Consider the following 25,579-nt stretch of genomic DNA (forward strand, 5'->3'; position numbering starts at 1 on the left):
GGGAAATGGAGTTCTTCAGAGCATTGACTCCGACGTTTTGTCTCTTCAAACTCTTGAAGTTTCAACTCTGAAGGGTTGACTTCTTTAAAGTTATTTAGTCAGGTGAGGAGAGAGTTAAAGTTGGGCTTCTTTAAAGTTATTCAGTCAGGTGATAAGAGAGTTGAAGTTGGGATCGAGGTCTCTCAATTTCCAGAACAGTACCTTTTCTACCATACATGGCCTCATCTGAGAATGCGAAGTAAGATCTTACCACCTGAACCCCATTCACCTCCCAGTTGTCCCCCCTTGGAGACAGTGAGGGGGCATTGGCAGAGGAATGCTTGCCTTGCTGATCCCCATCTTCAGAACTCTATTTCTTTCTCTCTGTTTTTTTTGTTTTGTTTTGTTTTTGTTTTGTTTTTCAATCCTGAGTGCTTCACTCTCCAAGGAGAGATGAGGGGGCACCGCCAGGATTGGGAGATCCAAGCAGGCTCAAGAAACTTTTCTAACCCAAGGATATTGAGGGCATTGCAGAGAGGACCTGGGGCCTGCAGGGGAGGTGGTGGTAAGGTGGGTGATGGAGATGAAGGGGGCAAGTATAGCATGCAAAGAGGGGGCATCTGTAAATAGACACCCCCTTTCTGAGCCTCAGTGTCCTCTTTGTACATTGGTGGTGCAGGAAGATAGTCTGAGTTCATGGTTTCTAGGCTCATCCTCTCTGTCTTAAGTTGGTTCCCTGGAAGCCGACCTTGAGATTACTGGTTTGTGAAGGAAATGCCCGTGGGAGAATCTAAAGAGGGAGTTGGGGAAGCAGGGCATGGGAGGGGAAAAACTAAGCAAACTTGTGACTCAAGTTCAGTGCAACCTCAGCCTGATCCCTCAGGGGAGCTCCAGGGGGTGGCTTTTGCTCCAGAGTTTGTTCCAATGGAAAGCAAGGCTGGCGCCTTTCGCCATTTAGTCTGAGGGTCACCTGAGGGGAGAATGGGGTAATGTAATTCCCAGACATTTACCATCCTCTCTGCACATGGGGAAAAGTGTCTTCAGTAGTACCAGGCAAGCCAGTAGAGTTGCATAGTCAAGTGGTTAGCAAGAAAAGCCAAGAGAATTGTGTACACAGAATGGTAAAAGGGAACCTTGTGGAGCATTCCAGTGTCCCCTTCACCACCCTTAGATTCATCCTGGTTATTTCAGGATTCTAGATCTCCCTGCAAAGTACTGAATTGATGAGAGAAGAGGAGAGAGTCCCTCTAGACTGGATGCCAGAAGCTGGTCACTCAAGTGAGAGCATTGGAGTGTGAGGGCAGGGAACAGGGTCAGGGGAATCCCAAAGAACCAGATGTCATCATTTGGCAGGGCTGAAGAGGACTGACTCTCCTCTCTCCTCTCAATGACTGCCGATAAACATGCATAGAGTCACACCCATAGCCATGTACACTCAGACACATGGGGGCACAGGGGCATACTTGCTTGACTATGCTTGCGGAGCACACGCACTGGTGCAGAGACATGCACCCACGGACTCATGCACAGGTGTGTACATGTTTTCACACAAGCCCATACACACATATAGATGTTCTTGCAGAAGCATAGCCATAGACATACACACATGTCTGCACACACGTTCCTGAGCCCACGCCAGAAGTATGGACAGCCAAGATCCTTTTTATTCCTGGGTCTCAGGGGAGGAAAGGGTAGGGGGATAGGCATGCAGGGTCCAGGGCCAGGCCAGTTGCAGCTGGCTACTGAGGACTGACCTTTGATTGGAATGGCCCAGATCATGCCTGTTGCAGAGCCCAGTCTCATGTCTATCTGGGGTTGCCTACAGAGGACTGATAAGCATGTCTGGGAGCTCAACTACTGTCCCTACCCCCAAAGTTTCACTCCCAGTCCTTAGAGGATCAGCCGGGGGCCTTCAGTCTTCATCATACAGATGAGAGACTGCAGTCCAGGAAAGGAAATGAACTGGGCCTCCTGACACCCAGCTCCTGCTCCCTGCCCCAGAGTGTAGGAGCTAGCAGGAGCCTTGCCACTGGGAAGTGGGAACATCAGTGCATAAACAGACCAACCTCGGCTCTGAGGGGCTCCCAGTCTGGTGGAGGCCATAGACATTTTTAAAGTGTGATCAAGGTCAGGTGCGGTGGCTCATGCCTGTAATCCCAGCACTTCTGGAGGCCGAGGTGGACGGATCACCTGAGGTCGGGAGTTTGAGACCAGCCTGACCAACATGCAGAAACCCAGTCTCTACTAAAAATACAAAAATTAGCTGGGTGTGGTGGTGCATGCCTGTAATCCCAGCTACTCAGGAGGCTAAGGCAGAAGAATCCCTTGAACCTGGGAGGCAGAGGTTGCGGTGAGCCAAGATCACGCCATTGCAATCCAGCCTGGGTAGCAAGTGCGAAATTCTATCTAAAACAAAAACAAAAACAAACAACAACAACAACAAAAAAAAACCACCACCAAAAAACAGAAGTGTGATCAATGCCAAGCTGGAAGGAAGCAGGGAATTGTGGAAACTCAGAGGAGGCACCTCACAGCCTGGAGGGAGGTTGGATCAGGCATGGCTTTCTGGTGGAATTAATGTCTAAAATGACTTAAAAGACCAAGCAGGAATTGAATTTGGGTAGTAAATAGCATCTTAGGCAGAGGGAACAGCTTGTGTAAAATGCTGGTCCTGGGGGAAGCAAAGTGCCCTAGAGAACTGGAAGTTCAACATGAGTGGGTAGAGAGTGGCTGGGAAGGAAGACAGAAACCAGACTGTGAGGGCTGTACGCCAGCCAAGGAACTGGACAGATAGACCACTGGGAAGTTTGAATCAGGGGAATGGTATGGTCAGACTTACACTGGAAAGATCCTTCTGGCTGCAAAGTGGAAGGTGGATGGCTTAAGACAGATTTGAGGTGGAAGATAGGACAACTCATTAACTGGGGGCTGATAGAGGCTTGCAGGCCAAAAGGCAAAGTCCAGGATATTATGCAGGTATTCACATAACAAGCGATGAAATGTGTTTCTACAAGATATTTGTTGTTGTTGTTGTTGTTGTTGTTAGAGATGGAGTCTCACTCTGTTGCCCGGGCTGGAGTGCAGTGGCGTAATCTCGGCCCACTGCAACCTCCGCCTCCTGGGTTCCAGCAGTTCTCCTGCCTCAGTGTCCCAAGTAGCTGGGACTATGGGCGGCCACTGCCAGGCCCAGCTAATTTTTTTTGAATTTTAGTAGAGGTGGGGTTTCACCCTGTTGCCCAGGCTGGGTCTTTAACTCCTGAGATCTGTCAATCTGCCCACCTAGGCCTCCCAAAGTGCTAGGATTACAGGCATGAGCCACCATGCCCGGCCTGTTTTTGTTTTGTTTTTTTTTTAAGAGATGGGATCTCATGAAGTTGCCCAGGCTAGAGTGCAGTGGCTATTCACAGGTGTGATTCCACTACTAATCAGCACAGGAGTTTTGACCTGTTCCATTTCTGACCTGGGCTGGTTTACCCCTCCTTAGGCAACCTAGTGGTTCCTTGCTCCCAGGAAGTCACCATATTGATGCTGAACTGAGCGTGAACACACAATTGGCATAGCACACCACAGCCCAGAACTCCTGGGCTCAAGCGATCCTCCTGCCTCAGCCTCCAGAATAGCTGGGACTAAGGTGCATGACATCACACCTGGCTACAAAATTTTTTTTTTTATTATTATACTTTAAGTTCTAGGGTACATAAGCTACAAAATTTTAACTGCAAACCCAAAGTAAATAATTAAGTATAATTTTTTTGTAACATAGATCTTCTAATAAGAATAACGAAATTCTTTTTTGGAAGATGACATTTCAGTTCACTAGGGCTCAAAGTTAGTGTTTCCTATCATTACATTGATTTCAAATGTTCATCTGTAAAGATTCTCCCCTAGAGCCTCTGGAGGGAAGTGGTCCTACTGGCACCTTGTCAAACTGACACCATTCTTAGCCCACAGGTCATTCAAACAGAGGTTGTAGCTTGCTCACCCCTAGTCTAGACTAATGGAGCCTTGGCAGAAGCGAGTAAGAAATAGGAGGCTCTTCCCTCCCCTCTTCACCCTCCCACAAGCCCCAGTGCCTAAACCTTTACCATTACTGCCATTACTATCATTACTAAGCACTGCTGCTTCCACTGGGCTCTAGTTACTAGGAGGGACCCAGATCCTTTAGTCAAAGGGAAGACGCCAAGAATATAAACATCCCATAATTATGACCTCTCAGGGCAAGAGGGATGTCAGTAGTCCTTCTCCAGGCCTTTTCCCAGGGCAGAATTAACATATATATGTTTTGTAGAATCACTGTATACTCCAGATACAGAAAGTGACTTACCTGAGGACACGCTGCAAGTTGCTGACAGGACTGGGACTTGAACTCAGGACTTAGGATCCTGAGTCCCAGATTTCTTTGCTTATACTACCATGAGGACATGGCCAGTGTGGAGGGGAGGAACTCATGGGGAAGAGAGGAGTAGTGTCAGGTCTCATTTGCCCAAGACAAGGGGCTCTTCAGGCTCCTGCCTTACCCCTTCTACCAGACCAGTGGCAGATTAGCCCTCCTAATTTACTTCACATTTGCATATATCACTTCCAGATGAGGTACCTGAATCTCAGAGAGAATGAAGAACTTGCTGAACATCTGTGGTAGGCTGAAAAATGGCCCCCCCAAAGGATATCTACATCCTAGTCTCTAGAACCTGTGGATGTTAGCTTACATGGCAAAAAAGATTGAGGGAGCTCTGCAGATGTGATTATGTTGAGGATCTTGAGATAGGAGCTTACCCTGGGTAATATGGACAGGCTCTGAATGCCATTACATGTTCATAAGAGGGAAGCAGAGAGAGATTCTACGAGACACAGAGGGCAGAAGATGATGTGATGATGGAAGCGGAAAGATTTGAAGATGCTGCTACCTGTGGAGATGGAGGAAGGGCCCTTGAGCCAAGGAAAGTAGCTCTAGAAGCTGGACAAGTTAAGGAAACAGATTCTCCCCTAGAGCCTCTGGAGGGAAGTGGCCCTGCTGGCACCTTGTCAAACTGACACCATTGCCACTGATTTCAGACTTCTTGCCTCCAGAACTGTAAGAGGATACATTTCTGTTGTTTTAACTGACCAAGTTTGTGGTGATTTGCTATAACAGCTGCAGAAACCTAATATGATATCTCACAGCAATTTTTCTCAATGTAAATATACTTTTAATTGTAAAGGCCGGGCGCGGTGGCTCAAGCCTGTAATCCCAGCACTTTGGGAGGCCGAGACGGGCGGATCACGAGGTCAGGAGATCGAGACCATCCTGGCTAACACGGTGAAACCCCGTCTCTACTAAAAAATACAAAAAACTAGCCGGACAAAGTGGCGGGCACCTGTGGTCCCAGCTACTTGGGAGGCTGAGGCAGGAGAATGGCATAAACCCAGCAGGTGGAGCTTGCAGTGAGTTGAGATCCAGCCACTGCACTCCAGCCTGAGCGACAGAGTGAGACTCCGTCTCAAAAAAAAAAAAAAATTTAGAATAGTTTCAGACTTACAGAAAAGATGCACAGATAGTAAAGAGAATTCCTATACACCCTTCACCCTAAATGTTACCCTTTGTAACATTTTACAGAACTATTGTGCATTTGTCACAACTAAAAAGACAAGATTGGCACATTACTATCAAACTCCTTATTTTATTCCAATTTTACTGGTTTTTCCTAGTGACTTCTGTCTATTTGAGGATCCCATCTAGGATACCATATTTCATTTAGATACCATGTCTTCTTAGCCTCCTCTGGTCTGTGACAGTTTCTCAGATTTTCCTTGTATTTGATGATATTTAATTTTGAGAAGTAGAAGTCAGGTGTTCTGTGGACTGTTCCCCAATATGGATTTATCTGACGTTTTTCTCCTGATTAGACTGGGGTTATGGGGTTTGGGGAGGAAGGCCACAAGAGTGATGTGCCATTCTCATCACAACACATCAAGGGCACTTACTATCAACATGACTTATCACTGGTGATATTAACCTTGATCACCTGGCAGAGGTAATGTTTTCTAGGTGTTTTCACTACAAAGTTACTCCCTGTCCCTCCCTCCACACCCAGCTCTTTCCCTATGCTACCCTTGGAAGCAAGCCTGTAAGCACATCCCAGTTCAAATGGGAGAGGGCTGAGCTTCATCTCAGGGGGAATATCTACAGAAGTTATTTGGGATTCTTCTCTTAGGGAGATTTGTCTCTTCTCTCCCATTTATTTATTATTCAATCATTTATATCAGTATGTACTCATGAATATTTATTTTACACTTTGGATTATAATCCCAGTACTATGTTGTTTATTTTATTGTTTGAATTGTTGCAGCTGTGGACATTAGGAGCTTGTTCAGTTTGGCCCCTGTGTCCTTTTGAGATATCCTCATCATTTTGTTTTTTTAAGCACTTCTTTACTTTCTGGCACTACAAGATTTTTCAGGCTCATCTTGCATGTTTCCTGCTCCAGCCCTAGAATCAGGCATTGCTTTAAGTGTCTCAGGAATTCTTTTTATATTTATATTTATTTTTTACTTATTTTATTTATTTATTTATCTTGAGATGGAGTTTTGCTCTTGTCTCCCAGGCAGGAAGGCAGTGGCGTGATCTTGGCTCTCTACAACCTCTGCCTCCTGGATTCAAGCAATTCTCCCACCTCAGCCTCCTGAGTAGCTAGGATTACAGGTGCCTGCCACCACACCTGGCTAATTTTTGTATTTTTAGTAGAGACAGGGTTTCACCATGTTAGCCAGGCTGGTCTCGAACTCCTGACCTCATGATTCTCCTGCCTCAGCCTCCCAAAGTGCTGGGATTACAGGCATGAGCCACTGTGTCCGACCAGGAATCCTTTTTTTAGAGAAAGGTATTAGAAACCAAGATCTGAGCTCTTGGTGTGCTAGTTGCTACTAGGATGCCATTGTTTCTAGTCCCTCTCAGAAGACAGAGCTAGGAGACATGTATTTCCCATGTATACACACCTATTTATAATTGTGTCTATCCAGCTGTGTCTATATTAAACTAAACATGAGTTCATACTGATATCTCCCTCTAATCCCTTACCACACGGATCATTCTAGTCATTCACCTTCTCCAGTAGTGAGAAAACTGGCCCTTGTCATCTATTTACTTATGTGTTCAATTGCAATACATGTATGGTAGTTTCAGACTCATTATCCTGCACCCCCATGAGAAATTCAGCTTTACCAACTGTGGTGCAGTGTTTATGGACATTGTATTTTTACATCAGTCTTGCCGTTTCCAGTCAAAATATTCTTTCCCAAAGTTACTTAGGTCAGCCCTTTGTTTTCTCACTCCCTTCAGTGAAGTTTTCTCACACATTTATAAGACAGTTGAGATTCTTTCATTATCGCAGTCTGCATTCTACCCTGGGATACCTTAATTTTTGGGTGATTCTAAAAGTTTAATTTTTTTTTTTTTTTTTTGAGACGGAGTCTCGCTCTGTTGCCCAGGCTGAAGTGCAGTGGCCTGATCTTGGCTCACTGCAACCTCTGCCTCCCGGTTTCAAGCGATTCTCCTGCTTCCGTCTCCCGAGTAGCTAGGATTATAGGTGCCTGCCATCTTGCCTGGCTAATTTTTGTATTTTTAGTAGAGACAAGGTTTCACCATGTTGGCCAGGCTAGTCTCGAACTTCTGACCTCAGGTGATCCACCTGCCTTGGCCTCCCAAAGTGCTAGGCTTACAGGCGTGAGCCACCGCTCCTGGCCTACCTTGTGGTTTTTAACAAATGCATAGTATCAAGTAGACAGCACTATAATACCATAGGAATTTGTTCTACCATCCTAGAAGGTTCCCAGTGCTTCCTCAGCCATAGCTCCCTACAGCTGATCTCTTTCTTGTCCCTATATGTTATCCTTTTCCAGAATGTCATAGGAGTGACATCATACAGTATGTAGCCTTTTTGTTCTGGCTTCTTTCACTTAGCAAAATGCACTGAAGATTCATCCATGTTATCGTGTGAATTTGCAGCTCAGTTATCTGTATTTCTGAATAGGATTCCATTGTATGGATTGAACCACAGGTTTTTTAAAAATCCAGTCACCTATTGAAGGACATCTTGGTTACTTCCAGTTTTTGGTGATCATGAATAAAGTGGCCATAAACATTCATGTGCAGGTTTTCATATAGACTTGTTTTCCAATCAGTAGGGTAAATACCTAAGAGCACAATTGCTGAGTTGTATGGTAAGCCTATGTTTAACTTTATGAGAATCTGCCAAACTGTCTTCTAAAATGGCTGTGCCATTTTGAATAAATAAGAGTTATTTTTAATATTACAGATTAAATCCAACTTTTCTGATCCTTTCTTTCGTTTCCCAAGCTGGTAGTCAAGTCACACTTTATTAGACAAAAATACAGCCCTTGCAGTCAGATCTGAATTCAAATCCTCGCTCAACCACTTAAAAATGGTGTGACTGCAGACAAATTAGTTAACCTCTCCCTGCCTCATACTGGGATTTACCTCTTCAAATACACATGATGTCACAGATTGGGTTCTCCAGCAAGTGGATTCTGAGATGGTGTGTAGCCTACAGGATGTTTATTAGAGAACCTTTGGAGTCAATACCACAAGAAGGAAGGGAAGGCAGCAAATTTGGATGGAGGGAGAAGTCAAACTGAAATGTCCATCAGAGTTGTATTGATCTGGGCTGACATGGCCCTGCCTTTATACCCTGGCTAGCTGAGCCATGGGCTGTATACCCTTGCAGAGGCAGCTCTCTGCAGTGGAGGTGATCTCAGAAGGGGCAGACTGCACTTCCTGTAGTTGGGAATGGAGTTCTTCCTTGAAAATGCACCTGGGGACACATCCTCGTATCCACTGCCCAAGGCAGAGTGGAAAGGGCACTGGGTGAGAACTGGGAGGCCAGTTCTGCATCTACCACTTACCAGCTATGTGACTTCAGGCAAGCCCTGCCCTTCTAGCAGCCTTCTCAGCTTATCTGAGTGAAAGTGGCTAAGATGACATCCCTAACCAATTAGTGTACAGCACTTTGCAATTCACCGGTTAGTTTTGTGTTTCTTAACTCACAACAACCTTACAGTGCCAGCAGTTAGTCACAACAAAGAGTTCCAGGGCAGTGCTGTGTTACTCCAGTGTGGTCTGGAGACCAACGCACATCCATGAACAGCTTGTTACTGGTTCCTGACAAAATAATTACAGAAATGAAGCGGAACTGTTCAGAAATTTCAGAGCAATGTGGCACAGTAATTTTATGTCTGTTGAAACTAATGATAAAACGTCATACTGTGTCTTGGTTTTCTTTTCTCATTTTTCTAGTAATTTATATTGTGTCTTACAAAATGGATAGGTCCATGAAGGACTGGAAACAAAAGCAAAAACCAAAAATCTGGTCCTTTACCAGAGACATTTCAAGAAGCATTGACCTAGGGCATGCCCAAACGCAGGCTTTTCATAATTTTACTTTTTTTTTTTTTTAGAGGAGGGGCTTTTTTGATCTTTAATCATTGACATGTTATTGATAGGGACAGGGTTTTGGGGCTGTTTTTTGTTCTTTTAAGGTCCACTTTAAAAGAGGCTGACGCTGGGCAAGGTGGCTCAAGCCTATAATCCCAGCACTTTGGGAGGCCAAGGCAGGCGGATCACCTGAGGTCAGGAGTTCGAGACCAGCCTGGCCAACATGGTGAAACTCTGTCTCTACTAAAAATACAAAAAATTAGCTGGGCGTGGTGGCACGCACCTGAAATCCCAGCTACTTGGGAGGCTGAGGCAGGAGAATCACTTGAACCCGGGAGGCGGAAGTTGCAGTGGTCTGAGATTGCACCACTGCACTCCAGCCCGGGCAACAGAGCAAGACTCTGTATCAAAAAAAAAAAAAAAAAGAGCTAAAAGGGGCTGCCAGAAATGAACTGCCTGCCATCATTTTCTCTTCACCCAGTTGCTAAAGATGTGACCGAATGTGCATCAGTTCAACTGTTGAAAAGGGAAACACTCAGGTTGGTTTTCCAGCAGGGGTTGAAGGGACTCTAGAGTCTAAGAAATGCCTGAACCTCGTTTGTGATAGACACACACTCTCACAGGTATTTCAAAAATCATTTCCTGGAGTTTATAAAGGGGGAGAGGGAGGAAGAACTGGCATTTATTGAACACCCATTTGTGCAAAGACCATTTACAAGTGAAGAAACTGAGACTCAACAACTGGACCTGACTTGTACAGGGTCACGCAGCCCAGCTGGCTCTCCAGCCTCTGCCATTTCCATTGTGCCATCTGCTGGGTCTGAGGTCAGAACCCGGCAGAATGTGAGGAGCATGTGATAGCTGTCTGGGCAGGCAGTCCACATCTTGGGGCCAGGATTCCAGAAAGTCCTTTAACCTTTCGGACAAATGAACTTCATCTATTATAAAGAGGTTACTGTGGGTGTCTTTGACATAAAACATGTAGAGCATCCCATCCAGAGCCTAGCACATAGTAGGTCCTCAGTAAATGGCTCAGGGTACGGACTCTGCCCTTCTGTGAGGTCATTCAGACAAATGCCCAGTTCAACCTAAGGCATTTTTTGCCCACGTGGCCTGGCCCTTGACCTACATCAGCTCAAGGACTTTCCAGGGTTCCTCCCTACCTTTGGGAGAAATTCCTGACTTCTTGACTGGACATTTGGCTTCCACTAGTCAGTAGACAAGGGAAAGCCAGGTACCCGATCCAGCTTGGTCACCACTCTGTCCCCAGCACTTGGCACATAGCAAGGACTCAATAAAAGTTTTCTGAAAAGAGACCTACCTCTAACCTCCTTTTCTTTGAAACTCACCCTTGCACCCTGAATCACACCTGCAGCTATTGCTAAGGTGTGCCCCACACTTTCCCTCCCCTCTGCCTTTGCTTACTCATCAACTTCCATCTAGATACCCTCCTCCCTCTTTCCTGCTTCTGAGCCCTCACAAAGCACAGTCCCCTTGGGAGCTGAGACTGAGCAAGTGGACCTGACTTGCACTTGCAGCCTTGTGCCTGCCACGTGGTTGCTGGCTGTGATATGCTGGCCAACCCCTGGCCAAATCACCATAAAGCAGTATCAGAGGGACTGTGCCTCAGCAGGCCCTTTGTCCCCTTGGGAAATAATGTCTGAGAACTTCTCCCCAGGTCAAAGTGCAGGTTGATTTCCAGAGGAGACTCCAACTGTCCCCATTACTTGTCCCCTCTGACCTTCTCTACCACACCTGACTCATCCTGCCATCCTCTGCTGTCTTTATTTGTGCATGTATGGAAGGGAGGAGGTTGCCTTCCCCACATAAAGGTGAGGGCTCTGAGGCAGGCTCTGAGGGCCCCTGAGAATTGTTAGGAAGTGATAAATTAATAACTGAGTCCTTACGTGGATAGCTCCTGACACATTAGTCAGGGAGGCCAATTACAATAACAAACACACTCCTATCTCAGTGGCTTTAGCCAGTAAAAGGGCATGTTTTTGCACACACAAAGTCCAGCATGGATATTCCTGCTTGGATGGCTCCCTTGGGCAGCCCTCCACTGAGATCAGGGCTCTATACTCTTTGCATCTTGTGCTATTGATGTCTTCAACACGAAGCCTCCAAGGTTGCTGTGAAAGAAGGAGAGACCTTTGTCCTCTGGCCAAGCCTCTCCCCCACCCCCTATCTCCCATCCTGGCCCCGTCTGTCTAATGGCCACTTTGTACTCCATCCTAGCCCAGGCTGGGGGGGTCACAGTCATCCTTCCTACCTGCAGCTTTTGCTCAAGCTGTTGCTCCCACCCCTCTGGGTCCCCTTTATATGGCTAGCTCAGTCTTTGTCCTCCAAGGCAAGCTGCCCTGTGCAGAAGTAAACAGCATCGGTGTGGTACAGTCTAGCCTCTGAAGCTCATCCACCATCACTGTAGCAGCCAGTTCCAAGCTGACGCCCAGGGATCCCACCCCCAGGTATTCACACCCTTGTATGGAGTGTGGACTGGACTTAGTGACTCACATCTAACCAAGAGAGTAAGGTGGAGTTAAAAAAAAAAAAAAAAAAAAGAGAGTAAGGTGGAATTGATAGTGTGAGACTCAGAGACCAGGTCATAAAAGGCAGTGTGGCCTCTCTCTTTCTCTTGACTCACTCACTCTGGGAGAAGCCATCCATGTCATTGGCAGTGCTGTGGAGAGGCCCACATAGCAAACAACGAAGCCTCCTGCCAACAGCCACACAAGTAGGCCTGGAAGCAGGTCCTGCAGTCCCACTCAGGCCTTCAGAGACCACAACTCTGGCCCCAGTCCCAGTCTGGCTGCAACCTCATGAGAAACCCTAAGCCAAAATCACTCTACTAAGCCATTCCCAGACACTTGACCCCCAGAAACCGAGAGTCGATGAGGATTTGTTGTTTAAAGCAGCCAAGTTTTGGAGTGATCTGTCGTGCAGTGATAGACAACTAATTTAATCACCTCAGAGGCAAGGCCTGGGTCTTCTTCCCCTGATCCCTGCCCCAGGCCTCATGTGTGTGAGATTGAGAGGAAGCACACATGTGAGAATTCATTTACTCAACCAACTCCCTCTCACCGGGGATGCTGAGGTCCTGTGCTGGCGGTGAAGCTGGGTCGAATGGGGTTGAAGGCACCATGGATAAGGGCCTAAGGGGGTTCCCAGTCCACTGGGAGACAGAGAAGTCCACTCACCTATGAATGACTATGACCCTTTCATCCCCGAAGATAGTGCAAAAGAGGGCTGATGCAGGGCAAAGGGCAGAGTTTGAGGGTTGAAGGGTAGGATGAGGTTTGACAAAGGAGGCGACCTTTGGGAGTGAGTGACGCTGACCAGACCAAGAAGAAAGAGTGTTCCAGGAGGAAGGGAATGGTGTGCCCATAAATAAGCCAGTGCAAGAGCAGAGTATACTCAGAGAGCAGCAAAGGGGGCGGGAATGACTGGTGGCAAGGGGAGAGTGTCCAGAGGTGAGGCTGGTGGGGTCTAGAGGGCAGATGATAAAGGCATTGAATGCCAGGCTGAGGAGGAGTTTAGGCATTATCCTGAGGCACTGGAGACCACTTAGAGAGTTCTAAGTTTTATTTGTGAGACAGGATGCAGGTCCTGTTTGTGGGTAGGCTGGAGGGAGGACACTAGAGGCAGGGGCATTGGCGCAGCATTTACCTGGACAGCAACACCTCCTCCCCAGGGTGCTAAGGGCTATGGCAGAGGAACAGAAAGTCTGGAGAAGCCAGAGGAAACCCCTCACAATCAGAGGCACTGGGGAAGACTTCTTTGCACAGATAAAATCAGTATTGGAGGATGAGTAGGAATTATCCAGACAAAGGGGAGATAATGGGGAGGAGATGGCATTCCATGGCATCCGACATCATGGGCAAAAACTCAGAGGTGAGACATTGTGGCTGGTATAAAGAAATGCAAATGGTTCCGAGTGATGGGAGCATGGAGTAAGGGAGGAAGAGAGATGAGGATAGACAGGCTGGGCCAGATGCTGGAGAGTGGCAAATGGCAGGCTGAGAAGCTTGGGCTTGGGGGTGGACGTGTTCCGTCTTCCGTTGACCCCTCCAGATCAACTCTGCCTGTCTTTGCCTTTCTCCCTTTCCCAGGAGGCCTACATGCCTGGACTGCAGCCACAGGCCCTCCTTCCCTCCAGCTTCTAGTTGGGCTCAAGCAGTGGGGAACTTGGCAGCAGACTGAATGGAGGAAGGAGAATGAGGTGGGAATGCTTGCTCCTGGCTCCTCCCTTGCAGGGTCACCAGACCTGCTCATGCCTCTTGACCAACAATGGCCCCCACACAGGAGTCTTCCTGGTTCAGGAACTGCTGCTTCCATTCATCCTTCCAGGCCTCAGGGTGAAAACAGTGCACACACTTCAAAAAATGGTTCCTTTCTAAACCCTCCTCAAATTATCCTCTGGTTCCTGCTGGATCCTAATCCTGTGGATTCAGACTGGTCCAAACCCTATCTTAGGAGCAATGGAGGGTCATGGAAGGATGCTGAGTAGGGAATGGCGCGGTCAGCTTTGTGTTTTAGACAGCTCACTGTGGCTTTGCATGAGGAATCAATGGGGGAGAGCGAGAGGGAGATAGGGCTGAGATGCAAGGCTGAGCTGGGATCCTCGGGATACACAGTAGTGGTGCCATGGTTACACAGGGAATTCCAGGGTGTGTGTGCCTGGGGTGGGCAGTGGTTGTGCTTCAGGCTTTTAGTTTTTTAATTTTTGGTGGATTGTTTGCAAACATGGCAGTAAGAATCCCTGCGTGTGACCACACCCTTTTGTAATATGACATTGCTGCTCCTCCCATCCAGAGGGGGATCCTATTCCTTACTCCGTGAATCTGCTGGGTTGTGACTTGCTTTGACCAACAGAATGCAGCAGAAGTGATGCTTGTGAGGTGTGCAGCCTAGGACTCGAGTCCGTGCAGCTTTGGCTCTCATTTTTTGGAATCAGCCACCAGTGAATGCTAACAGACCACTCAGTATAGAGAGGGGCCCAGTGTCCATGTGCAAAGAGAGGCCCAGCCCCTCTAGCATCCCTAGCTGTCTCAGCCCCAGCTGACCCCTTGGCTGGATGCAGCTGCAAGACCCAAGAGGAACCACCCAGAGAATCCATAGAATTGTAAGAAGTAATAAATCCTCATGCTCTTCAACCATTAAGTGGTGGTGGTGATGGTTGTTGTTTTTGAGACAGGATTTCATTCTGTTGCCCAGGCTGGAGTACAGTGGTGCAATCTCGAGTCACTGCAACCTCCGCCACTTGGGCTCAAACAATCCTCTCACCTTAGTCCTCTAAGTATCTGAGACTACAGGCACAAGCCACCAGGCCCGGCTAATTTTTGTATGTATTTCCCTTTTTCTACAAACGGGGTTTCACCGTGTTTCCCAGGCTGGTCTCAAACTCTTGAGCTCAAGTGATCCACCCACCTTGGCCCCACAAAGTGCTAGGATTACAGATGTGAAGCACCATGCCCGGCCAGCCATGAAGTTTTGAAGTGGTTCGTTATACAGCAGTAGGTAATTACTATGGGCTGTTATTTATCTCCTTTGCAGATCTCCCTCTTCCTTCAAGGTCCTGCCCACGTGTCACCTCCTCCAAGTCCTCCCCTCGTCTGTAAATCATCCCTCCCTTCTTTAAACTCCACTGCTTCTTCTTCCTGCTCCTCTTGTGACCCTTATACCATGCTGCCTAATAGGATAATAAGAGGCACTTTCATGAGACATTGGGCACCTTTGTCACCTGGCTTCTAATTCATACATACTGCACATCATTCCACAAAGGACATGGAATAGCTTGTTATCTCATGAACTGTTCACAACACTGAAGGTGGATACTATAGTATTTATTTCTCAAATGACAAAATCGAGGTTTGGAGATGTGGCTTGCCCAAGATCACTGAAAAGAGGCAGAGCCAGAGCCAGGATTGGAACCCAAATGTACACTTCTCTAAGTGCCTGTGTTGTGGTTATGGGTGTGATCTGCTCCTGGCAAGGAAGGGTCTGTTTCCCCACTAGAGGGTGAGGGAGAGTCACAAACGCTGGTCCAACCCTCTGTTCCCTCCCTACTGATACATGGCCCTAACCCAGAAATCTAGAACTCTGGTCAGGGTGTCTGTCCCCATCTTACCCCTCCACACCCCCCACACCCCTGCAGACACATGCACACATCTCACATCTGGTTTCCATTCTCTGTGCTGGCCTGCCCTGTGTCTTAACAAATTGACCCCCACTTCTTTCCCAACAGAATGGGGCCAGAGGTGGTAAGCTTAGGGTTGATGCATCAGGAAGAAGCGATCAGCATGGTCTTCTCTGGTTCAGTCTCATCCAGCTTCTGGGAAGGTGAGACAGGGCCCCAGGGCCAGGCTGGGGGATCAAGGGTAAGGCTTTGACCAGCCCTCTTGGTTGGGGGTAGAAAGAAAGAGAAGCATGCTAAAATATAATTCTCTCATTTTTTGAACTGACATTTATGGAGCCCCCTTTTTTATGCCAAGGTCAGGGGCTTAAGTTACAAAGGGTGAATAAGAGGCGCCTTATGGAGCTCTCAGCCTATGTAATGTCAGAGCTGAGACTCAGAGTCAGTGGGAAAACTGAGGCACAGAAGGAGAGAAAAGAGGCCTGCCCACAGTCATACAGCCAGTTGGTAGCAGAGCACAGTCCTCCCTATCCACCTTCCGTGTGCCTCTGGCGGCCACTCCATCACCCAGAGAACCCAGAAGCTTGAAGCTACCTAGGGTGAGGGCAGGGGTTTGCTGGCCACCCCTCTTCTCCAGCATGGAGAGGGAGGACCTGGGACATCCAGGGTGCAAGATGACAGGTCTTGTAGGAGAAGGGACTGGAGCTGGTGGCTTCTTTTGTGCTGTCACTCAAGGTCAGAGGAATAAAAACCTTGCTGTTCTCTTTGTTCCCCTGCATTTCCTTTTATAATGTTTGAGTGACATTACAACAGAGATCAGAGACCTCAGAAAACATTCTCCTCCAGTCCTTTCTCCCATTTCATTGAGCAGACAGAAGCCAAGGAGCAGGAGGCTTGCAGAAGTCTTGTAGCAGAAGTGCAGATTGCAGTGCCAGAATCTGGTCTCCTCTTCTGCATTGCCCTCTCTGACTTACAGCCTGACATGGGTTGGATTTGCAGGAGTCTGGGAAGGCTCTGCAGATATGTTCAACAAACACCTCCAGGAAGTCTTCTCAGAGCACAGCACCTCCTGCTGGGCTCCCTAATGTTGGCCCTGCTCTTTGGGCTCAGCAGAACTCCAAGTGTTGGTCAGCAGGAATGTTGAACTTAAGTTTGTGGGCCTCGAAGAGGTTGCACAGCTCTTTGATATAGCGCTGGTGCAGCTGGTTCACCTCCTCCTCCGAGGGATGCAGCGTCTTCTGTACCTCAATGGGCTTCCCCACTGCAAGGCATAGAGGCGTACAGTGGCTTAGGGTAGGGAAGGGGACCTTGGGGCAGGGTTCCATCCCCATGGTTCATCCCTGCAGAAAAGTGGTCTTACTGCCATTCCTTCCAACCCTAATCTCAGGTAATGAATTTTAAGACATTAGGGCAACTCCAAGATTCTGATATAATAACAATGGCTGGATTTCTTTTCTTTCTCCCTTTCTCTCTCTCTCTCTCTCTCTTTCTCCCTTTCTCTCTTTCTTTCTTTCTTTCTTTTTCTTTACTGCAGAGTCTCGCTCTGTAGCCCAGGCTGGAGTGCAGTGGCACAATCTCAGCTCACTGCAACCTCCACCTCCCGCGTTCTGGTTCAAGCAATTCTCCTGCCTCAGCCTTCCAAGTAGCTGGGATTACAGGCATGCGCCACCATGCCCAGCTAATTTTTGTATTTTTAGTAGAGATAGGGTTTCGCCATGTTGGCCAGGCTGGTCTTGAATTCCTTACCTCGTGATCTGCCCTCCTCAGTCTCCTAAAGTGCAGGGATTACAAGTGTGAGCCACTGCGACCAGCCAATGGCTGGATTTCAATGTGTCAGGCAATGTATTAGGTGCTTTACATGAAATACTCCCTTTTATCCTATGGGTATAAAAAACTGTCATTATTCCTATTTGACAGATGAGTCAATGAGGCTCAGAGAGGTTATCTGACTTGTTCAAGGTCACATAGCCAGGAAGAACCACTGCCAGGTTTTAGACCCCGGGGGTGTGCCCTTCACCTTCAGGCTATATGATCTGGGGAGTCCAAGATGCCATGATTGGAAGCGGCTATATTTCTAAGATGGAGTGAGTTCATAGCCCAGGCAGCTCTTCTTTCCCCTCTACCCCTCCACGCTGACTTGCAGTGGATCTCTTACCCGAGGGAGGAATCCGGATGGACCTAACTCATCTCTTTCTCTGGTTCTGCCTGGCTGAGAAGGCAGGTCCTCTGTCCTCTCTTCTGGCAATAGTTCTGGAGGCAGCAGAAGTATTAAAATTCTTGAAAATATTGCCACACAACACAGGGCGGGTCATGATGTAGGGGTTTACCAAGTCTGCTCAATTAGCAAGTGGATGGATGGAGATGAGATAAATGGACTTCTCCCTATAAAGTCTTTCGGAGGCCGGGCATGGTGGCTCATGCCTGTAATCCCAGTACTTTGGGAGGCTGAGCCTGGGGGATCACTTTAGGTCAGGAGTTCCAGACGAACCTGGCCAACATGGTGAAACCCTATCTCTACTAAAAATGCAAAAATTACCCAGGCGTGGTGGCATGCACCTGTAATCCCAGCTACTCTGGAGGTTGAGGCAGAAGAATCGCTTGAACCTGGGAGGTGGAGGTTGCAGTGAGCTGAGCTCATGCCACTGCACTCCAGCCTGGGCAACAGAGCAGGACTCTGTCTCAAAAAAAAAAAAGAATTAAACCCACCTTTTCTGGCATTGTAAAAGTCAGAATGATCCTAATAAAAACCCCAACTTTGTTATACAAAAACAGTGTGATATTTTGGAAGATACTTAACTTCTCTGAGCCCCAGTTTATATCAATGAAATGGGTATAGTAACTCCTGTCTTGAAGGTATGGCCAGGCGCAATGGCCCATGCCTTTAATTCCAGCACTTTGGGAGGCTGAGGCAGGCGGATCACTTGAGGTCAGAAGTTTGAGACCAGCCTGGTCAACATGGTGAAACCCCATCTCTACTAAAAATACAAAAATTAGCTGAGTTTTGTGGTGAGCAACTGTAGTCCCAGCTACTCGGGAGGTTGAGGCATGAGAATTTCTTGAACCCGGGAAGCAGAGGTTGCAGTGAGCCAAGATTGTGCCACTGCACTCCAGGCTTCCTGCCTTGAAGGTTGTTAGAATAAGCTGAGTTGCTTCATGTAGGGCAGCTAGCGTAGTGCCTGGCACACAGCAGATGCTCAGCAACTGGTCGCAACTATTGCTCTTGGCACCTCTGCTACAGTTCCTATCCCAGACTGTCTTCTATTCTATCTGCTTGTGTGTGTATGTTTCCCAGTCTAGAATGTGAGCCCCATTAGGGCAGGAATAAAGCTGGCGCATCTCCATGTCCCCTTGCAGCACACAACATAGCCTCCTCCCTCCCAGCCTGGTCCTGGACTTACCCACAGTGGTGATGGGCCGGCGGTAGGGTATTAAACCAAAGCTGTACTGGAAGACACCACGGCCATGAAAGAGTGGGAGGGAGATGCGCATGATCTTCTGCAACCGATTCTGGATACAGCGCAACCAGGAGCCAGAAGAGTTGGGAATCTGGTCAAATAGGTCATTCTCCCCGAAGGAGAAGATCGGCACCAGGGGTGCCCTGGAGACAAATAGAGGAAAGAGGGCATGTGAGAGGCCCCAGAGAAGGCACAAGCTGAAAGGCCCTTTAGCTTCCTGCAGGGACTCTGTGACCAAGAAATGGAGCAGAGGTCAGCCACCTGGGCTGGAAGTGGAGGCCTGGGTTATCTCCCAGACCTTCACAGCCCCATTCTCTGACCTTGGGCAGGTCCCTTGCAGGGCCACAACTTCCCAGTTGCACCATGAGAGGTAGACCAGCATGCTTCAGACAGTCCAGTCCTCCCAGATATAAAAATCTGCATTGTTTTTCCCAGAAAAATCTCTCCCACCTCAGCTGGCTCATGTTTCTCAAGGATGCTTCACCCCAAGTAGGGAGAAGAGCTCTGAAATGTACCCCAAATATCACTCTTCTAGATACCATAGGTCTCAGGTCAAGTGCTAGTTTTGTGGAATATGTTCATTGCCACCTAGTTTCTTAGATTACTGAGTCTCCCTTGTGGAAACTTTTCTAGGTATTTGGGTGTGAGACACCAAAATATAATCTTCATTGTGAATGGACTGAAAATCTCTACCAAAATAGAATCTGCCTTCATCTCTGCCCTCTTCCCACCAAAATAAAATCCTTGCCAATCTCCAACTGAAACCAGAGTGCTCTTCCCAGAGGCTTGATACCCGTGTGTCAGGGCGAGCCTGATGAAGCCCTTTCGGTTCCGCAGTAACAGCGTGAAGGATCCAGGCCTGGCATCCAGGGCCTCCTGGGCACCCCCTACAATGATGCCCAGCAAGTTTCCGCCACCCTTCCTGTCCAGAATGTGAGCAGCGCTCTCCTTTTCTGATGTGACCAACCCTGCGGAAAGAGAAAGGTGGGTCAGGTATGGGGTGGGGGAGCAAGGGCTATGAAAGCACATGTAGCCCATGAAAGAGTTCACCAGCAAGGCCTGGGGGTGCCCCCACTGCACCCCATTCCAGCTAGGAGCTCCCTGAGTCCTCTCCCTCTTCCCAACCCCCTGATGGACTTAGCACCCAGCATGGTGCTGTAGGAAGTGCTTCTTTGGGCCCACCTCCTTCTCCTACTGCACACACTCTTGGAAGAAGTACAGAACTGTTGGCAACCCTCCTGAAAATTTGTTACCTTCCTGAGCTGCTCAGGGGTGGAAACACTCACCTGCGGACATGATATAATCTCTGAAGAAGGGGGCCCGGAACCACAAGGTCAGCATCATCAGATGGGGGCGGATACCGGGGAAGATCGAAGAGAAGCCTGTGCTCTCAGTGCACAGGTTGGCAAAGGCTCCGGCTGCCAGGACTCCATGGGGGTGGAAGCCCGCAATGTAGTTCCGAGAGGGGTCCAGCTCAGCAGTCTTGACCAGCTGCAGGGACAGCAACCTACTGAGCCAGGGCGGGGCCTGTGTTCCAACCCTGACTCTTCCCCTCACTGTGTGACCTTGGGAAACCCCCCTGAGCCTCCAGGTCTTCATCCATATGTCTGACCACCCTGGGTTCTTACGAAGATTCAGATATGGTGTGTGACAGCACCTGGAGATACCATGGTGCTGGCTGTGCCACAGAGTTGATGCTGGCTTGGGACAAATTGCTTCCCTCTCCTACAGACTCCTCATTTATAAAGTGGCAATACAGTATTTGGCCCTATCCCTACTACCTCCTAAGGCTACTGAGAAACTCAGGCATGATGGTGCCTGGAATTACGTATACCAACACCACCTGTACAGGATATAACATGAAGGCATCAAGAGGCTACACAGGGGTATCACCATGCTGAAATAGCCCCATTTTAAGAAAAATAATGTTCCGGCCAGGCGTGGTGGCTCATGCCTGTAATCTCAGCACTTTGGGAGGCCAAGGCGGGTGGATCACCCGAGGTCAGGAGTTTGAGACCAGCCTGGCCAACATGGTGAAACCCCACCTCTAATAAAAATGCCAAAAATTAGCTAGGTGTAGTGGCAGGTGCCTGTAATCGCAGCTACTCAGGAGGCTGAGACAGGAGAATCACTTGAACTTGGGAGGTGGAGGTTGCAGTGAACCGAGATCGTGCCTCTGCACTCCAGCCTGGGCAACAAGAGCAAAACACCGTCTCACAAGAAAAAAAAAAAAGAAAAGCATCTGTGCATAGAGAAACACCCTGGTGAGTGGAAGGGCCTGTGTCTAGGTCACTGAGCCAATATTAGAATGGGCATCTACACGCACTTTATCTGTTGTGGTCCCACAGAGCATGCAATTGGATACGTGCACATAGATACATGTACTAATACTGGCTCAGTGACCTAGACACAGGCCCTCCCACAGTGCAGGCACTTGGATACTGAGGTGTAGTCTGCACCTCCCTAGATGTGGTCTCTATTGGTGTCTTTCTATGCTAACCTCTTTCATCTGTCCCCTGGACCCAAATCTATCACAACATCCCTGTGAAGATTACAGACCATGTGTCTGATGCATCTGTGTCCCCAGTGCAGGCCTGGAACAGAGGAGATGCTCTGGAAAGGGTATGGCATGAAGGAAGGAAGGAAGAAGCCCAGTGGATCAGGATGGTGCAGCCTCAGAAGGAAGGCTCCCTGACCCCAGTCCTATCCTGGCATGTTACCGGGGTTCCACTAGTGAGAAAAAGAACCTTGAGTCAGGAGACCCAGGTTCTGCCGCTGGCTCATCACATGACGGTTGTCAGGCCCCTGTCCCCTCTGTGGCTCAATTATTTCTGTCCCATAGGACACTGATAATGCCTCCCTGGCAAGGTTGCTACTGGGTTGAAGGGGGTAAACAAAGAAGAGAGGAGACTTATGAAGTGCTGTGGTCTGTCTCCCTCCCTCAGTTCTGTTAGGTGAAGGGAGTATGACTAAACGAAGATGGATGGCTGTCTGGGGAAAATCCTGCCTGGGTGCATGCTCTGGCAGGCTGGGTGTGCAGCAGGCAGTGGGGCCTGGAGAAGGGCATAGCCAGGTTACTAGGCTCTGGGGGTTGCTATTGCTTTTGGTTGATATGATTTATATACCATAAAATGTATCCATTTTAAGTATGAAATTCAGGGTTTCAATATATTTAAAAGGTATGGGATAGGTGTGGTGGCTCACACCTCTAATCTTAGCAGCCTGGCAACACAGTGAGACTCCATCTCTACAAACATTTTTTTTAAAGTTGTGGTGGTACATGCCTGTAGTCCAAGCTACTTGGGAGGCTGAGGCGGGAGGATTGCTTGAGCTCAGGAATGAGGCTGCAGTGAGTTATGATTGCACCGCTGCACTCCAGCCTGGATTACAGAAAGAGATCCTGTCTTTCTTTCTTTTTTTTTGAGATAGGGTCTTACTCTGTTGCCCAGACGCGAGTACAATGGCACAATCTCGGCTCACTGCAACTTCTGCCTCCCAGGCTCAAGTGATCCTCCTGCCTCAGCCTCCTGAGTACCTGGGATTACAGGTGTGCACCACTACCGCCAGGCTCATTTTTGTATTTTTAGTGGAGATGGGGTTTCACCATGTTGGCCAGGCTGGTCTTGAGCTCTTGACCTCAAATGATCCATCCCCCTCAGCCTCCCAAAGTGCTGGGATCACAGGTGTGAGCCACTACACCTGGCCAAGATCCTGTCTTAAAAAAAAAAAAAAAAAAAAAAGCTGTGTTACCAATCAATATCTAATTCCAGAGCATTTTCAACACTCCAAAATAAACTCATACCCATTAGAAGTCACTCCCCCTCTCCCCAGCCCCTGGAACCACGAATTTACTTTCTGTCTCTATGGATTTGCCTGTTCCAGACATTTCACGTAAATGGAATCATAAAATATGTGGCATTTGCATCTGGTTTCCTTCATTTAGCATGACTGGAGGTTTATCTATGTTGTAGTATGTATCTGTACTTCATTCCTTGCTGTGACTGTATACTATTCCATTTTATGGATATTCTACATCTTGGATGTCCATTCATTAGTCAAGGACATTTGAGTGGTTTCACCCTTGGGCCATTACAAATAACGTGGCCACGAGCACTTGTGTACAAGTCTTGGTGTGAAAATGTTTTCAGTTCTTTGGCAGGGGCTACAGGGGCGCTACTTTTAACCCCAAGACGCTCTTCAGTCCCTGCCTAAACGATCACAGCACCACATAGGGCTCTCCGGGAGTGGACATCTGGACATTGAGTGGGAGGGAGGACAGCGGGGGACTGCTATGTCTCTACTGTGTCTGTCCATTCCCATTTCTTCACAAACGATCTTGTGCCCCCTCACAGCCGTAGGTCAACTGAAGAGCCTCAAGAGCCCACTGTCCTAACAGATTCTTTATGGTTCACAAAGCAGCCATGCTGTTAGCTTGTTTAATGTTCAATCTGGCCCTAGGGAGGCTGGCTGGAGTATGATAGGCCCAATGTGACAGTCCAGCAAACTGAGCTGTGGAGACCTGCCCTGAGCCACACAGATGGCTCTGAGTTCTGCCATCTCCTGCAGAAAGCATCAAAGAGAGACAGAGAGAGAGAGAGAGAGAGCGCAAAATGAGCCAGGAAGCCTTTGTTCCAGACCCAGGGAAATATCTTGGCACTCAGGACTGTCTTTGGGGCCTTTCACTTGCTAGTTAGACTTGGAAGGTCCAGGGTTCTCTCGATTCCCTTCTCCCAGGAGAAAGTGGCTCCTGCATCAACAACCTGCCTCGCACTGCTCCAGGGCCTGGCGTGGGAGAGCCTGTTCATGGCCTATTTATATGCTTAGATTAATTGGCAGGTTAAAAATGCTGGGCATGCAGGGTCTGATTCAGTAGGTCTGATCTGGCCCTGGGCATCTGATTTGTGACAGATTTCCTAGGGGATTTGGTTACACATCAAAATTCAAAAATCCCCTTTCAGAGTCAGGCGGTTAGCTCTGTGTGTGTGTGTGTGTGTGTGTGTGTGTGTGTGTGTGTGTGTGTGTGTGTGTGTTTACGGACTAGGGTGCTTCCCTGTCTCCCCGCATCCAGCTCAGATGGATGGAAAGGCTTGGATATTCTCCTTGGCCCTGGCTGTAACCCCCTGTGGCCCTGGGTAGGGTTTTGGCCTCCCCAGCCCACTCTGTTGATAAGTTATTAGCTGGTTCTCGCCCCACCATAGTCACACACTCACTTCACAGACACACATTGATACCCATGGACACATCCCCTCAATTCTAACATGCGCACTCTCCCTGCCCACTTGTTGAAGAAATACAGTAAGTGACAGGCCCTGAGAGCTGGAAAGAGTGCCAGAGTTGGTAAACACTCCCAGTATCTACCAGGCCCCAGGCACCTTGTGTACACCAACTTGACTCACCCTCCGTCAACCGTATGAGGGAAGTATTGTATCATTGCCCGCCCCCACTTAGCAGATGAGGAGATGGAGACACAAGGTTCATTAACTAGTTGTAGGTCATATAGCTAGTATAGACTTAAAGCCAGGGTTTGAACCCAGAAGCCTGGTTCTGTGTGTGTAACCAGGAGGCTCTGCCACCCTGTAGGAGTCCTAAGTAAAAGGGGATTCATGGGGTAAGAGGGTGCACTCCAAGTAAGAGTGCCAGCACAAGTGACGTAGCTCATGCCTAGACAGCTCGGATGACAAAGGGAGGACAAGCAGGTGAGGGGTGGGTGGGGTGCAGGGATTGGAAGGCTGCAGCAAAATAGACTTTAAGAGCCATGGGAGTCAGTGTCACTGCAGTATTTCACTCATTTTATGAGGATTATTCCAGCCGCAGTGTGGTGGATGGACTGCTGGGGGCATTGGCAGAAGTAGAGCCAAGATAAAGAGATATGTATGGTCAGGGCTTAGGGCCAGGGGAGGAGAAATCAGGCTGGAGGAGTTTAGGAGGCAGAGCCCAGGGCTTAGAGCAGTGGTTCTTCACTGGGGCGAGTGTATGCCCCCAGCTCCTCCCCCTCCCCTAACAGAAGTCATTTGGTAATGTCTATAAATGTTTTTGGCTGTCACAGCAGGGAGGGATAGTGCTACTGGCATTGAGTGAGTAGATGCCAGGGGTGCAGACAGTCCCCACAACATAGAATAATACAGCCCCAAATTTGAATGGTGCCCAGGTAGACAAAGCTACCTGGAGAGCTACCTGGCTGTGGGGTGCAGTGGACCAGAATAGGGTGGGAGGCCCCCAGTCCCTGCAAGGCAGCCCTGGGGCTAAGGGAACCGCTGTGCTCTGTGCCAGCTCTCCCTGCCCATGGCAGAGGTAGGACTCCTGGGAGGGTCCTGGAAGTGCGCCCCAGCTCCATGTGAGAAGACCTCCCAGGCAGAGCCTTCCTATAACCAAGGGGGCAATCTCAGGGGGAAGCACGCATCCTAGATTGTGTAAGCTGGGATTTCTGTCCTGGGTGAAAGCTGGGCACCTGAGTCCCAGTGACTCGGGTTAAGAGACCCAGTGATGGCCGGGTGCGGTGGCTCAAGCCTGTAATCCCAGCACTTTGGGAGGCTGAGGCGGGCGGATCATGAGGTCAGGAGATCGAGACCACCCTGGCTAACATGG

The 25,579-nt window shown here is 48.6% G+C and overlaps 1 protein-coding gene across 1 annotated transcript in view; it reads right to left on the minus strand.

Moving 5' to 3' along the window:
- Positions 1-16,595: 16,595 nt before the first annotated feature.
- The window catches only part of MOGAT2 (monoacylglycerol O-acyltransferase 2), a 15,557-nt gene continuing 6,573 nt past the window's right edge, over positions 16,596-25,579 (minus strand). The window contains exons 3-6 of the mRNA XM_011942007.1: positions 20,281-20,485; positions 19,788-19,962; positions 18,938-19,137; positions 16,596-16,800 (exon numbers count right to left, since the gene is read on the minus strand). Of these exons, the coding sequence (XP_011797397.1) occupies positions 16,646-16,800; positions 18,938-19,137; positions 19,788-19,962; positions 20,281-20,485 (735 nt within the window). The 3' untranslated portion in view covers positions 16,596-16,645. The remainder of the gene's footprint in view (positions 16,801-18,937; positions 19,138-19,787; positions 19,963-20,280; positions 20,486-25,579) is intronic.

This window comes from Colobus angolensis, unplaced genomic scaffold (genome assembly GCF_000951035.1).
Source record: "Colobus angolensis palliatus isolate OR3802 unplaced genomic scaffold, Cang.pa_1.0 Scaffold205, whole genome shotgun sequence".
Classification (NCBI taxonomy): Eukaryota; Metazoa; Chordata; class Mammalia; order Primates; family Cercopithecidae; genus Colobus; species Colobus angolensis.